The sequence below is a fragment of the Solanum pennellii genome, chromosome 4 (genome assembly GCF_001406875.1).
Source record: "Solanum pennellii chromosome 4, SPENNV200".
NCBI classification, from domain to species: domain Eukaryota; kingdom Viridiplantae; phylum Streptophyta; class Magnoliopsida; order Solanales; family Solanaceae; genus Solanum; species Solanum pennellii.
The window spans coordinates 50,342,987-50,358,146 of NC_028640.1; the positions used below are offsets into that span (position 1 = coordinate 50,342,987).

Genomic DNA, 15,160 nt, shown 5'->3' on the forward strand with positions numbered 1-15,160 from the left:
GTGCCTCTTGTGACCCTCTTGAGAGTATCCGATTCCGACATAACAATATTGAATACAAACTCCAACTTTAACCCTAATAATCTGCTAAAACGTAAATGTAACAACCCTAAAAATGGCTATGCTAAATAATACTTCATGTATCTAGAATGCCTACGATTAGACCGGGTTCACACGGATTGATGCGCGTAGAATCATACCTCTTAACCCTTACGACAGCCAAGCCAACTAACTTGGGGAGTTAGTTGAACTAGGAAAGGTTGGGTCCAGCCATGTAGGGCTCCTAAATAAGAAGATTTACCCGGATGAGTCTTTACCGGACTTAAAAAGGGGAAATCTTAAGTTTGGAGGGTCTAGGGGTAAAATGATCTTTTTCAAGCTAAGGGTGGTATAGTAAATATCCTAAATATATAACTAATTATTTAATTAATAAGGTGAAGGGGTATTTTGGGGAGAGAGAGCCGAAAATCGGCTCTTAGAGTGAAGTCTTGTTCCACTCGGGTTCGAACCTAGGTGGAAGCAATATATTAAATTTGTTTTAATTTAAGTTGGTAAATTAATGTAATTAATTAATATTTATTATTTATTAGCTAATTTAAAATAAAAGGGAAATCATATTTTTTTATTATTTAATAAAAACCTTATTTGACTAAGTCCTAAACTAGACTTCTAAGCCTAATAAAACTCTCACTCTCTCACGTCTATCTCCTCAACATTCACTATCATTCTCTCTTCCCATTCACATTTCTCTTTGCCAAATAATATTCAAGAACAGAAAATTTACCAAGGTTCTTCACACTTGAAGAACTCACACAAAAGTATAAGAAAAACAAACGTTTATCAATAACGTAGGCAAAGAGAATGTTTCCCGTCGAGTGGGGTGTTGAACTTTCGGTGTTGGACGTGTGTTTGGAGAAGTTTTTGGGCAGAAAGTCAAGGTTTGAACGCCAAAAAGGTATGGTTTCTCTTCTCTCTTGGTCCTTTTCTAAAGATACCCCTAAGGTTCAGTATATTCCATTAGAAAACTAGGGTTGTTCCCCATTGCATGTCCCTGTCACTAGCTCCCAATGATTCCTAGGTTGGATATGTTTGCTGGTAGATATTAGGCGTGTGTTGTGTTTTCGTGATGAATATGTTCATGTATGTGTGTTTGAAATCGTATGAAGGATCACCTATGTGATCCGAAACTATGTATATGTGTGTGCAATGTGAACCATGATTATGTGCCTCGGGTTTAAGGCTCTAAAATGTGATGTTAGTTCTTTGTATTTCATGTACACATGTTTATGTAAATCGTGATGTTCATAAGTGATGTAAAGATGTTGATTTATTGCAATTCTTTATCGAATGAAATCTTGAAAATGCACCTAAAGAACTCACTAAAAACTACTTAAAACGTCTAAACATTTAATGTTAAAGAAGTGAGAAAATAGGCTGCAAAAATATCCAGCATCTTGTTAATGAGTTTCGGCCAAACTAAGGGGATTTTCATGCTATGAAAATATGAATTAAAATATGTTAGATCACTGGGGATTGAACCCATGACCTCCCCATGTTAAAAATCAATGAAATAAGATGAAAAAAAAGGGTATGTGACATGTGGGATTCGAACCCATGACCTTGGCTGGAAAATGAATAATGAAAATAAGAAATGAGACGTGTGGGATTCGAAACCACCACCTCTCTGTCAACTTAAGAAAATTAAAAGAAAAATAAAGGGTGAGGCGCGTGGGAATCGAACCCACGACCTATAGGCAGAACCAAGGGAAATTAAAGAGATGAAATTAAAGTGGGGCTGTGGGGGTTCGAACCCATACCCCCTCGGCCAAAGGAGGGAAATTAAACGAATTGGAAACTAAAAGTAAATGAGGTTGTGGGGGTTCGATCCCACATCCTCTCAGTCCCATTGAGTGAAAAATGAAGAGAAAAATTTAGGGAAAAATAAAATGAAGGCGTTGGGGCTCGATCTTGGGTCCCCAAGCCTCATGGATCAAATCAAATGAATAATAAAATGTAAGTGTTGTCCAAGGGATTTGAAACCGGGTTCCCTTGTCCAAATCCCGTATTGATACTAAGTCATACGTGAATTAAATATTCAAGAATAATGTTTCCTGCTTAGATCGAAATCAAGATCTTGGCATAATACAAGATGCATAAGTATTGTACCATATAATCTTCGGAAGTATGAATCACTTAAACGAACTATGTATGAAGCCTCATGGCTTGTTTGTATAGACCCATAAGTCTAGCATACGTTTAAAATAAGTGAACTAAAATGTATGAACAATGAAATGATGAAATGAACAATGAAATGATGAAATGAACGATGAAATAATGAAATGAACAATGAAATGATGAAACCTTAAAAGGGTTAAGTAAGAGTGTAAAACAAACTAAATGGCCAAGTGCATTGGCATATGATGAAATGAACATTCACATAAAAAGGGGTGAGCATTATGAAGAGCAAATGTGCTAGTGTTAATGAATGTGGTGACAACATCATATGAGGCTAATGTAAAAGATGAGAGCAATCTCAAATGAGCCTAAGTAAATGTTACCAAAACGTACTCACCTATGAGAGTGTAAAGTTAATGAAGAGAAAGTCTCTATGAACACTGTAATGAAAGTATTGAGATCAATATGCACTTAATACTAATGATGATATGAGAAATCATCTATTGAGCTATGATGTCCTCATAGTAGAAGCCAACTTCCATGATGTATGAGTTGAATGTAATGGAATTTTATACAGAGCACTGATAGACTAGCTATGAGCGGTGATGCCTTCTTTCAGGAAGGGTGGAGGTTCACGTAACTCTCATGAGATGAGACTGTTCGGCATGCTGGGCATGGGTCTCCTTATATCTCCTAGTCTTTGAACCTATACTGCCAATATAGGGATCTGGTGGGGTTCAATTCCTATGTACGCTAGCATGTTTTGGGTCACTTTGGCCGGTGATTCCACCTCTTTTCGGTGTGGGGGAGACACTGAATTTCATGATGCTCACATGATCTACATCAATTAAAGTTAAAGTTTCCAATGAATGAATAAGGTCAACCTCAAATGATGCACATAATGAAATGAATGATACCAAAGGTGTTAGGATAGGATGATCAAGAGGTGAGCTAGACTTAAGTAATGACACTAGGTCATTCTTGATCAATAGGTATAGTTGGTGTTTAAATTAGCGTACGAAAGAAATGAAATGAAGCACGTATGAATGAATGAAGCAGACTCTGTGTTGGCTAAGAAAGGCTCTCCTTAGTTAAGGTCCCATATGTTGAGCCCTCATTTTGGGAAGTCTTGATGTCAAGTCCATGATTCTAAGTTCTCATGGCATATGAACGAATGATATGAAAAATGTTATGTGTTATATACAATATGTTATGTGCTATGTGCAAGGTGTTATGTGCTGTGTGCAATATGATAAGTATGATGATGTATGTCACTCTCATGGCATGACTTTCCTAATCCAAATTTGGAAAGCTCACTCACTTTCCTAATCAAAATTTGGAAAACTCACTAACTTTCCTAATCTCAATTTGGCAAGTCCACTGACTTGACTTTCCATAATCATGTTGTTAGAAAAGAGCTATTCTTACTCATGCATGTCTTAGGTATGTGCTTGCATATACTCATACTTAGTACAAGTGTGTACTAATCCCATACAACTCTATTTTTTTAGGTGCAGGCATAGGGGACGCTAGAGCTTACATGTTGACGTTGCAGCTATCCAGACGTGGAGCTTTCTTCCGGACTTGGTAGATACTCATGCTTTCGAGGATGTCTACCGTTATTATGTAGCTTAGATGTAGGCTTTAGCTAGTGGAGAATGTTCCACTAGTGTTTCCTTCCACTTTCATTTCAGACTTTGTATTGGTGTCGTTTTTGCAAGAATACGTTTAATGCAATTATAAACTATTTTTTTCATTTGTTCATCTCTATACTAGATGGTTGATTTGTGAACGCATATGATGTTAAGTTTAAAATGTTTAACATGAAATAAGAAATCAAAAATTTCAAATTTTTCGCTAAAATTAACCTTGATGAAGTAAGAATGATGTATGTAAGATTGTCTGCGACCTCTGAGAGGTCAACGACGCCGATCTCTTCCAGGGTCTAGATTCCGGTCGTGACAGTAAAACTATATAAAACGTTCAAAGAAAAAAAGAGGGAAAATGGGAATTAGAAGATATCGGTCGAAACTCAGTCACAATTAAACATTGAAGAACAAGCAAACTTGTTGATTGTGAGGATTTGACGAGCGAAGAGTCCGTAATTTTGTGGATCCTACTAGGAGATGGAGTTGATTTAGGAGTAATACAATTGATTTGTGGATAAAGAATTTAAATTAGGGATAATGAAAGAATGCTGAAAAAAGTGAAAATAGGGAAGAGAAAGTGTGAAAAGTGGGAAAAAGTAAATTTTATGTGTGTGAATTACATTTTGCTATTTATTAATTAAATATACCTATAAAATATAAATAAATTATAGTGTAGCTATATTATTTTATTATAGATATTTAGTTTGACATTTTCGGTAGTATTTCCAATTTTAAATTACTTAACATAAATGGTTTTGTACATTGTAAGGTTTTTAAATTTCTCCTGTTTAATTACCATTTCTTAGAAGACCGTGAAAAAGTTAGAGGTTTTGTAGTGGTATGAAATTTTTATACATATTCATAAAATATTTTTATCAATAACGTTATTGTGTACTAAAATATTTTAAAGAACTAATAAAATAATTAAAGTTAGCGAAAATTGAGTTGAATTGGGTCTTGACTCATTATCTGCTCCGTTTTGGCTCAATTCATATCGATCCAATCAAATTCAGTTTGGATTGGATATTGACCCGTTTGTTGTCTTGACCCATTATGATTGACCTAAAATTAATCCAATTTGCTCAATTATCGTCCCTAACAATGCCTAAGATCAAAATAGAAGAAAAATATGAAACAATGCATTTATACAAGAAAACCTAATTATAAAACTACCAAATAGTTATCCTCTTTTGGATGAGTCGCAATTTAATAGAACAAATGAATATTAGCCTAGAAATATTTAATGTAACGACCAAATTATAGATAGCCATGTGTATATACCATTTTTCTATGAAATAAAAAGATTAGCTATAAATAGTAATTATTTTTAGCATTCACTACTAACATTACTAATATGATAATTACATATCATAAACTAGTTGTACCGTATAAGTTTTATTTTATTTTAATAATTAAATAGATTCATCTTTCATTAGATTACATGTTGCGCAACAAAAAAAATAACATTTTCCGTAGAATCCTATAAATTGGTGTTTTATGTTCATTAGGGTTACTACCTCCACTCGATTCAATTACGAAAGTTACAGTAGCATAAGATAGGGCAAAGGGACATTTATTTTTTTTTCTGCCTCAAATATGCTCGTTCAAAATCCTGGTATGTATATATACTAATTTCTTTATTAGCATAAATATTTATGATTTTACATGCTGTAGCAGAGCCTGAAACTTGAACTAATGATTTTCACTCCTGAACTAACTTTATCTTGTTATGTGAGGCGAACTCACATTCATATGTATGGGTGCATATACATGTATATCTATATCTGACCAAAAAAAAATAATTAACAGCGCACTCTTAATGAGTACTCTTAATGAGAATAGAGCTATCCTTGTGCTTGAGAAATCACCCACTTAGTGTTTGAATCTAGCTAAAGCCCTTATTTCTTTTTAAGTTTACTGGTGCACCTGGAGTCTTCAATTCTAAAGTTCATTTTTTGTTTGTTATAGACAATTTTCTTTTTTTAATATGACATAAGATTTTAGACAACCGCTATTAAGATTGAAGAAAGAAAAATGTGTCAGAATGAGCATTAATAAACTACATTTTTGATAGATTTAATACATCATGGTAGGAATCTAACTAAAACAAACAAAATGATTCTTATTTAGTACTAGAACCCACAAATTCCAAAAAGAAATAGTTAGGGAAAAACATAGTCAAGTTTTTAAGTATTAAATCTTTTTTAGGTGGTTTAAAGAGTGTTGAAAGCAAATGACAAATAAAAAATAAGAAGGAAAAAATTAATCAGTTTTCAACATATGTCATTTCTTAATTGAACATTTTAACATTAGTAAGTGGAGAAATCAAGGATGTATCGATGAATATAATGTTGACCTACAAGCTCCTTACATAGGAGAAGAGTCGTATTCTAGTTATACTAGGAGTCCTACTACAATACAAATGATTACATGAGTAGTAATTTATTACAAGTCAAATATCTTATCCTAGTCAACTCCTATAATGTTTAGTAGCTTAATCGTATATAACTTAGGATTTAGTAGTCTAATCCTAGTATGAATCCAACTATAAATCATCAACCTACTTCGATGGAGTTGTTCCTTCGACGTGTTCCATCAGTCATCAAGCTTCCTTCAACACTTCCCCTTAAGCTAGAGAGTAGAGGAATTGTATCTCCTATCTTGCTTCAAAAACCAGAAAAAAGTTATTTTGTTAAGGCTTTGGTATGAATATCAGCTAGTTGATCCTTAGACTTCACAAATTGAGTAAGAAATTGTCCCCTGGCCCTTTTCTCACGAGCAAAATGATAGTCCAGTTCAACATGTTTTGTTCTAGCATGCATAACTGGATTAATTGTCATGTACAACGCACTCATATTATCATAATACAATGTAAGAACAGATCGAAGGAATACCACAATGTTATGAAGAAGATACAAAATCCAAGTTATTTCTGCGGCAGTGGAGGCTAGTGCTCTATACTCAGCTTTAGTGCTCGTCGAGCTACTGTGGTCTGTTTCTTGGAGGTCTAAAAAATACAATTTGCATCTAGGTAGATACTATAACCTTTAGTTGATCTCCTAGTTGTGATACAACCTCCCGATCAACATTTGAGTAGCCATACAGCCCAAATGGTGATTGTGAAATAATTCTAAGTGCAAAGTGCAGAGTGCCTTTGATGTACCTGAGTATAATTTTTACCCCTTAAAGATGTTCAATGTTTGGGTTTTGCGTAAAGTGGCTTGCTAAATTCACAGCATGAGTGATATCAGGTCTTGTAAGGGTCAAATTTGAAGACTCCCTACTATCATTTTGTAAACTGATGCATATACAAGACTTCCCATAGCTTCATGCAAACCATGTTTTCTAGCAAAACGAGTGGCTACAGCCTTTGCCAAAGTCATCTCTGTCTTGGCCGACAACTCAGCAACATACTTGCTTTGATTTAAGTGAATTCCACCTACGGAATAGTTTACCTCAAATCCTAGGAAGAAGTGTAAAGGTCCAAGATCTTTCATAGCAAACTTCTTTCCAAGTTGTAGAAACAACTCTAAGACATGAGATGACTTACTTCCTATGAAAATAATATCATCCACATATAACAAGAGAAATATTTTGCCTTTGTGAGTTTGGAAGGGTTAGTCTTACTACAAATGAAACCAAAGTGTAAGATATGCATGCTAAACCTATCAAACCAGGCTTTTGGGGCTTGTTTAAGACCATACAATGCCTTTTTAAGTAGACATACATGCTAAGGATACTAGGGATCAATAAAACAAGGAGATTGACTCATGTACACCTCCTCTTGTAAAGAGCCTTGGAGAAACACCTTTTTACTTCTAGTTGTCTAATTTTCCTCTTTGAACTGACAACAATTGATAGAACCACCCTAAAATTTGTAGCTTTAACCAGAAGACTAAATATTTCTTCAAAATCCAGCCCTTCAAGATGATGAATCCCATTGCAACAAGTCAAGCCTTAAATCTATCTATTGTCCCATCATCTTTTAATTTTGTCTTAAACACCCATTTTGATCCAACCATGTTCATACCAGGAGATTTAGGCACAAAAATCTATGTCTTGATAATATGTAAAACATCAATTTCTTCTTGCATCGATGCAAGCCAACAAGGTGATTTTACTGATTCCTTAGTAGTATTTGGTTCTCTCACTATTTCTTTGTTGCAGCAAGCAACAAGTAACAAGTGTCGTTCCTTCGCCTAGTTCCTAGTTCAGGAAGTACCTCAACTATTACATCAACCAAGATAGTGGACTAGAGTGTAGCATTGTCAAGTTGTTGGTCAACTGATAAATCAACTAAAATGGTTGCTTGATGATGATCATTGGCTGGACCTGTAAGAGAAACTTTTTCCTCACTCCTACTGGCAGATTCAAAATTTGCCGCTGGAGTTTCGATGCTAATGTATGGATCATCAACTTCAGCCTGTTCCTCAACATCTGATACTGCGCCTGAGAGGTCAATAATACTCTCATTATCAATGGGAATATGAGGTGTACCAACATTATCACTAGTAATGCGTAGGCTAGCAACATGTATTACCCTTGAGTCATAATTATCAGGTGTCTGTAGTTTAGAGAAAGATTCAACAAAAGTAGCAAGGTGAGGTGAGACATCACTGTTAGTCTGAGATTGATTTGAAGACACATAGGGTAATGTGTTTTCATCAAGCACAACATGTCTGGATATGTAAAACCTCCTTGTAGAGGGATGATAGCATCTATATCCTTTGTGTAAGTTGTTGTACCCTATGAACATACAAGGATAGTTCTTTGGACTGAACTTATTGTTACCCTTAATATATGGAAAACATCTACACCCAAATACTTTTAGGCTGTTGTAATCATGTTGTTCCCCATGAAACTTAATAAACGGAGTCACCATCTTTAGGACTGATAAAGGCAATCTATTAATGAGAACTATTGCAGTGAGGAAAGCTTCAACCCATAGAAACAGAGGTAGGAAATGAAATATATATCACAATGCCATGATCTTCCAAATGCTTTATGAAGTCTATTTGGATAAATTCACCACCTTCATCACACTGAAAAATCTTAATCTCTTTAGCAAATTATTTTTCCACCATTTTGTGAAATATATTCAGACTTCTTTTTCAATGGATAAATCCATGTATATCTTATGTGATCATCATCAAAAATACATAATATTTCATATGATGGGAAGATTCGACAGGAGCTGGTCCCCATAAGTCACGATGAATTTTCAATAAGGATTTTTTCTCAATTTTATCTCTCAAACCAAAAGAAAGTTTACAACTCTTTCTCAATTGACAACTAGAACAAACAGTAGGCATTTTATTCTAACTACTAACATTGATGCAACTATTACTACTCAAAAAATTTTAAAAACTTCAAACTAGGGTGTCCTAATCTAGTATGCCACATGTTGTTTGACGTGTTCTAGTCGTGTGCAGCAGTCAAGGCGTAGAGATTGTTGTCTTGCAAAGCATAGAGCCCATTCCTTTTAGATATAATCAAATTCAAGAGTACAACGATTATCCTTTGCAAACTTACTAACTGAGAGTAAATTTTTGTTGATCTTAGGGACTAGAAGAACTTCCTTTAACTTTAAACCTGCTCCAAATATGTTTCCAACATGTGTAATGTCTAACTTTGATCCATTCCCAATAATTATTTTTTTTGATTCTGTGTTTTGTTTAAGATCAGTTAGGATACGTGAGTTATGTGTCATTTGGCTACTTGCTCCTGAGTCCACATACAAGGTGTCATCAGTAGTGTTTTATAGATTAGTAGTAGTCAATGCTTGTGCTAGCTCATCTGTTGGCTTGGTAAGGGTAGTCTCACCTATAAAAACACTTAAGAGTATTATGGTTATTCCTACCACAAATTTGACACACATCATAATTGTCTCTTTCATGACTTTCACTTGAAGGACTGTTTTGAGGACCTGGTCTGTTTCTGGTGTTATAAAGACATGTTCCTTGTCCAGCAGTCTTGAAGCCTCTTTCTCTTGAATTGAATTTATTGTTTCCTCTTCTTTGAGAGTAGTTTCCTCTTCCCCTGCCTCTTTGGGCAGAGAATGTCATGTTATGGTTTTGTTGAGGCACTTTTTCTTCATCCTCCCTCATATCAAAACCCCTAAGAGCATGAACAAACTGATTAAGAGTAGGATATGGTGTCTTACATAACATGACAGTCCTGAAGGTCTTGTAAATATTACCTAGACCTCTAGCAAAATTAATCACTTTTGTTATCTTCATCTACAGGCTTGTGAATGGTTGCTTCCAAGCATTTCCACATCTCCTTGGCAGTTGAGAAACCTACAATCAGGTACATGTTTTCTTCTGTCAAGGTGCCTGAAATCCAACTCCTTAGTAACACATCCTTCTCCTTCCAGTCATCTACAATGTTTTTGTCTTCAACACTCCTCTCGTCTATTAAAATATTCTCAGTAGTCTTTCAAGTGGAACAGGTTGCTTAACGTGGTTATGTGATGAATCCGGTTAATCTAATCACTTGAATCAACTAAGTCATTTATGTCCTTCATATAAGATAGTTCATTGTCTTAAGTTTAATGGAGTAAGACGAAATAAAATGATGAAGTGAAGAGGTCGAAAGAGTGTTGGTAGAAGGGGTCATTGTGGTTTGATAAATTTCGTTGTTTTTTATTTTGATCTAATACGTTAAATAACGAAAAAGATTTATTGCTCTGATACCATGTAGAAATATCACGAAAGTAAGTAGAAATCAAGGATGTATTGATGATTATAATGTTGAGTTACAAACTCCTTATCTAGGAGAAGAGTCCTATTCTAGTTATACTAGGAGTCCTACTACAATACAAATAATTACATGAGTAGTATTTTAATACAAGTAAAATACATTATCCTAGTTGACTCCTATAATATTCAATAGCTTAGGCGTACATAATTTAAGATTTAGTAGTCTAATCCTAGTACGGCTAAACTTTAACTCGTCATTCTGCTTCGATTGATCTGTTCTTTCGAAGTGTTCTATTAGTCGTCAAGCTTCCTTCAACAGTTAGTATACATAATTGATAAATAAACTCAGTGAAGGCTCAAGCTAGATAGTGTCCTAAAAATAAAAATAAGTTGGAGGCCGAAATTTTAATTATTTTTTATTTTTATGTGAGATTCAAATTATTTATTTCTTTTTCATAAAAATAGTTTTATTTTCTTGATCTTAAACTAAAGCTATATTTATACCAAAACTTTTTTTTAATTTTGTGGACTTAAACATATCATGTGGAAGTTAAATATAAAATTGATCCATATAAAAGAGTTCCATACAAATTAAAGCATTCTTTGTTTTTACTACAAAAAGCTTAAGATAATTTTATTGTTACTAAAGTTAGGCCTTTCAATTTTGGGGGCCTAAGGCATATGCCTCATCTTTAACGGCATTGAGTCACGCTCTAAAGAAACCCTAATTAAAACAACAATAATAACATGAATAATTTTTTTTCAAAAAAAAAAAGAACTATAGTATACTCCAATAATGGGTGTATCTAAATTCATGGTATAATGATACTCTGATAGCAACAAAATTAAGTTATTTCAAACTTGTTTCCTCTTAAGATAGTAGTTTTATAAAAAAACTACACTAATAAGAAAAAGTAAAATATTTGTGTAATTCTAATTGTGTTGTCTTGAGAAAACATAGGTTAAAGGTAACATATGGACTTATGGCTTAGTCTTGAATAATGAATATCACCTTGTTCAATTATCAAAAAAAAAATAATTTATAGGAATGTGATTTCTCATTCAAGTCTTGATGGTTTTAGGTTTAATTATGGTTTTGGATATGAATATTTGAATTATAAAATAATACCATTTCTCATTATTTGGTTTTCTTATTAATAGCTTATACATAAATAAAAATTTCATGATGTATTTTTTATTCTGTTTCACCAAAATATTGAAATCAAGTGTGTAGTTCACTAATTAATATTTTCTGCTTCTTGTAGAACAAATGTTTGGGGTTATATATCCCAAAAGAGGTTAATTGTAATACTAGTAATAGTTGTACCAGAGTTAAACACACTGTCAAACATTGTACTAAAATTTCATACAAATACTATTTTTATATATACTACCAAATGACACCTTTAGTGTTGAAGGAAGTGTCAAGTATTATCTATTTCTATACTATTTTTGTATAAGCACTCAATACAATAAATTTCTAGTACAATAAGTATAACATCACTAATTTAAACTTCTAAGTTCTCTTAAAATTCTATACAAAATTACGTTATATGCGTTTGATTTAACCTAAGCCAAACAAATTTACATCAAGAGTTGCGGATTAAAGAAATCAATGCAAACATCAGCTACAAATAATTTCTTTTGCATTTTATAAACATGGAAAAAGGTTACATTTTCCTCCTATTATGCACCTTTTCTTTTATTCTTAGAGTTGTGACATGTTTGTTTGTTGTTCGTTTAGCGTGTACTCTAACCTTACTATCGTACTTTTGTTTACTTTCTACAGATTATCATGCCTCTGAATGAACGAAGACTTAGTTTACCTTCTCCTGACCGACTTAGCAACCTTAACATTCATTTAATTGATGACATTCTAAGTAGGTTGTCTTTTCGAGGTTTTGTTAAAGTTAGTACACTTTCGAAGGACTGAAAATATATTTGCTGGAGAATTCCACATGTGAAGTTTGATCAAACAGTGTGGAAAACACCCGAGGACTTGACATCCCCTACCATTGGATTTATTCCAATTATTGATAATTTCCTCAGGTTTCATAGAGGAATAATATTGAAGGTCACCCTCAATATTATTAATCTAATAGTGTGCCCTAATGTTGATTGTTTGATTTTTTCCCTCGACACTGATCATCTTCAACATTTTGTCCTTAAACTTCCATTTACTTATCCTCCATACATGTTGCCTAACTTCTTTTTTAATTGTTTAGCATTGAGTCATTTTTATCTCAAGGAATGTGAAATACATCTTCCACGTTTCTTTAAGGGATTTAATAAATTGAGTAGGCTAATATTGAAATCTGTCACGTTATCTTCTGATATGTTTGAATGTTTGATCTCTAATTGCCCGTTGCTTGAGGATTTGGTGCAGAAAGACATAGACAATCCGTACTTCATGAGTATTAATGCTGTGAAGCTAAGGTCATTTGTCTTTCGTGGCGATATACAATTGATACATCTTGAAAATGTCCCTGTTCTTTCCAATGTTCTGTATGCGCCTAGAGAATTAGTTCTAGAGGACCAAGATGATTTTGTCAATATTTTTTCGTCTATTCCTGCTCTCGAGTGGTTCAGCTGGAATCTTTTTGAGGTAATGTTCCTTAATTTTACTTAGTGGTAATGAATTTTCATGTGTGCTTTTTTTTTTGGAATTTTAGTCATCCTGATTTTTGGCATTTTATTCATAGGTCGATAATGGATCAACTAAAGTTATACCAACAAGGCTTCCATCAGTTTGTAACTGTCTGAAACGCCTATTCATGTCTTGGATTACTCTTGAAGAGTTTTTTGAGCTTTCGTTTGCTCTTTGCATAGTACGGAGCTCTCCAAATTTGGAAGAAATTAAAATTAAGGTTGTCACTAATGTTTATTTTTCTCTCTATCTTTTCCATGTTTTTATGTTCGTATGTAATTACTTGATGGTTTATTTCTTGATTTTTCTTAGGAATGTATCCTTAGTGATGGATATTATTTCGAATGTGTGCCCCAGGAGGTTGTTGATGAGATTCCTGCAAGCTTTTCGAATATCACATTTAATCATATGAGAACAGTTAAATTTTATGATGTACTATTAGAAGAGGTTGAAATGCAGCTTATCAAGGTTTTATTGGCAAAGTCTACAGCACTGGTGAAAATGGTAATCAAGCATCGTCAAATGGAAACTAACAAATCTCTCAACGTACTCGCGGAGATAACAAAGTTTCAACGGGTATCATCTAAAGCAGAAGTTTTGTATCTTGTTTATTAGTATCGTTATCACAATCCTTCTTAATCTTCGGCTTAAATATTTTGGAAGTACAAACAGAAACGAGACGTTTGGTTGATGGAGTAGCAAGGCTGTGTTTTCCCTTTACTTTAAGGTACTATAAAGATTTTATCTGCTTGGAAACATAGAATTGTGAACCTGGATGAATGTTTTGAATACTCTGTTTGGGAACAGAAATGGTTTTACATTTCATGCTTGTTATTGATTTAAGACTTTGATTGTTTATTTTGAACTTATGTTGTGTGTTGCAGAATTAACAAAGATTTTGCATGACACTCTTGTTATTGATTCATCTCTGAAATAAGACAAGGCTTTGGAAGTTGGAACTGTCACGGGCTAATTCAGATAGAAAATGAATAACACATGATGATTTACATATAAAACTCGCAAAAGGAAAAAGAAAATGAAACTTTAAATGTGTCTTTCCTTAATTTTTTCTTCTACTATATATATTCTCTCTATTTTAATGTTTGTTATGCATCTTAAATAAGATATATTACATACTTTAATATGTAAGATGACCGTATGATATACAAAATATTTAAACGAGAAAATGTATATTACTTGGGAGTTAATATATATACTCTTAGAATCATTAAGAAAAATAAAAAAAGAAGTTTTAGTTGTTAAATACGAAATCAAATTTGCTCTTTATTTCAGATGGGTCACAAAGGTCGATTTGATTTAATTTTTAATTAGAAAAAACCTAAACTAACTATTTCATTTTATTAGTTCTAAAAACTAAATCAAATCATATAAAGTTGAATTTTTCAGTTTCGACTTAAGTTTGTTTTTTGGATTTATTTTATTTTTTTATAATTACACGGTGAATGAAAAAGAGATTAAATGTATTTTCAAAATTTTTAAAAAATGATTAAATTCACATAAATAAAAAATACTTTCAACATTCGTTACAAAATAAATTGTTAACTTCAAAAATGAAACTATAATAGTATAGTTGTAGCTTTCATCCTAATACAAAATAAAATAATTTCAAAAGCTTGTCTCTTCAGTTTCTTCCAACACCTCCATTTGAGAAGACAAAGAGAGCAGAGTGCTTCACATTCATCCTCTCTCAGGTTCTTCTTCTTCTCTGTTAACAAAAACTCTGTGCTTCTATGGTTTTTGTTCTATAGAATTTTGATATCAAGATTGCATTTTTATTTTTTGAGTATGCTTTAATATGGTGAAATTGAAGTGGGGTTTGCTTAAAACTTGATGGGGTTAATGTTTTTCAAGGACATGGTATGTTGGTAGGTGTAGGTCTATCATGAATGTGCTTCAATAGTGGCGGAATTAGGATTTTCACTAGGTTGAAATAGGAATAATAAGTTTCTATGTTTTGGATAGCTAAGACA

At 33.2% G+C, this 15,160-nt stretch overlaps 1 protein-coding gene across 1 annotated transcript; it reads left to right on the plus strand.

The window, feature by feature from the left end:
• The first annotated feature begins 12,716 nt into the window (after positions 1 to 12,716).
• LOC107016742 (F-box/FBD/LRR-repeat protein At1g13570-like) lies at positions 12,717 to 13,784 on the plus strand. Its single transcript, XM_015217122.1, has 3 exons — positions 12,717 to 13,127; positions 13,225 to 13,389; positions 13,482 to 13,784. The coding sequence occupies exons 1-3, from the start codon at positions 12,717 to 12,719 to the stop codon at positions 13,782 to 13,784; spliced, it is 879 nt and encodes a 292-aa protein (XP_015072608.1).
• Positions 13,785 to 15,160: the final 1,376 nt, after the last annotated feature.

Coding starts and splice junctions, on each gene's coding strand:
- LOC107016742 (XM_015217122.1), top strand. CDS start 12,717: ATGTTGCCTAACTTCTTTTTTAATTGTTTAGCATTGAGTCATTTTTAT. Junction 13,128..13,224: donor TCAGCTGGAATCTTTTTGAG/GTAATGTTCCTT, acceptor TTTTATTCATAG/GTCGATAATGGATCAACTAA. Junction 13,390..13,481: donor TGGAAGAAATTAAAATTAAG/GTTGTCACTAAT, acceptor GATTTTTCTTAG/GAATGTATCCTTAGTGATGG.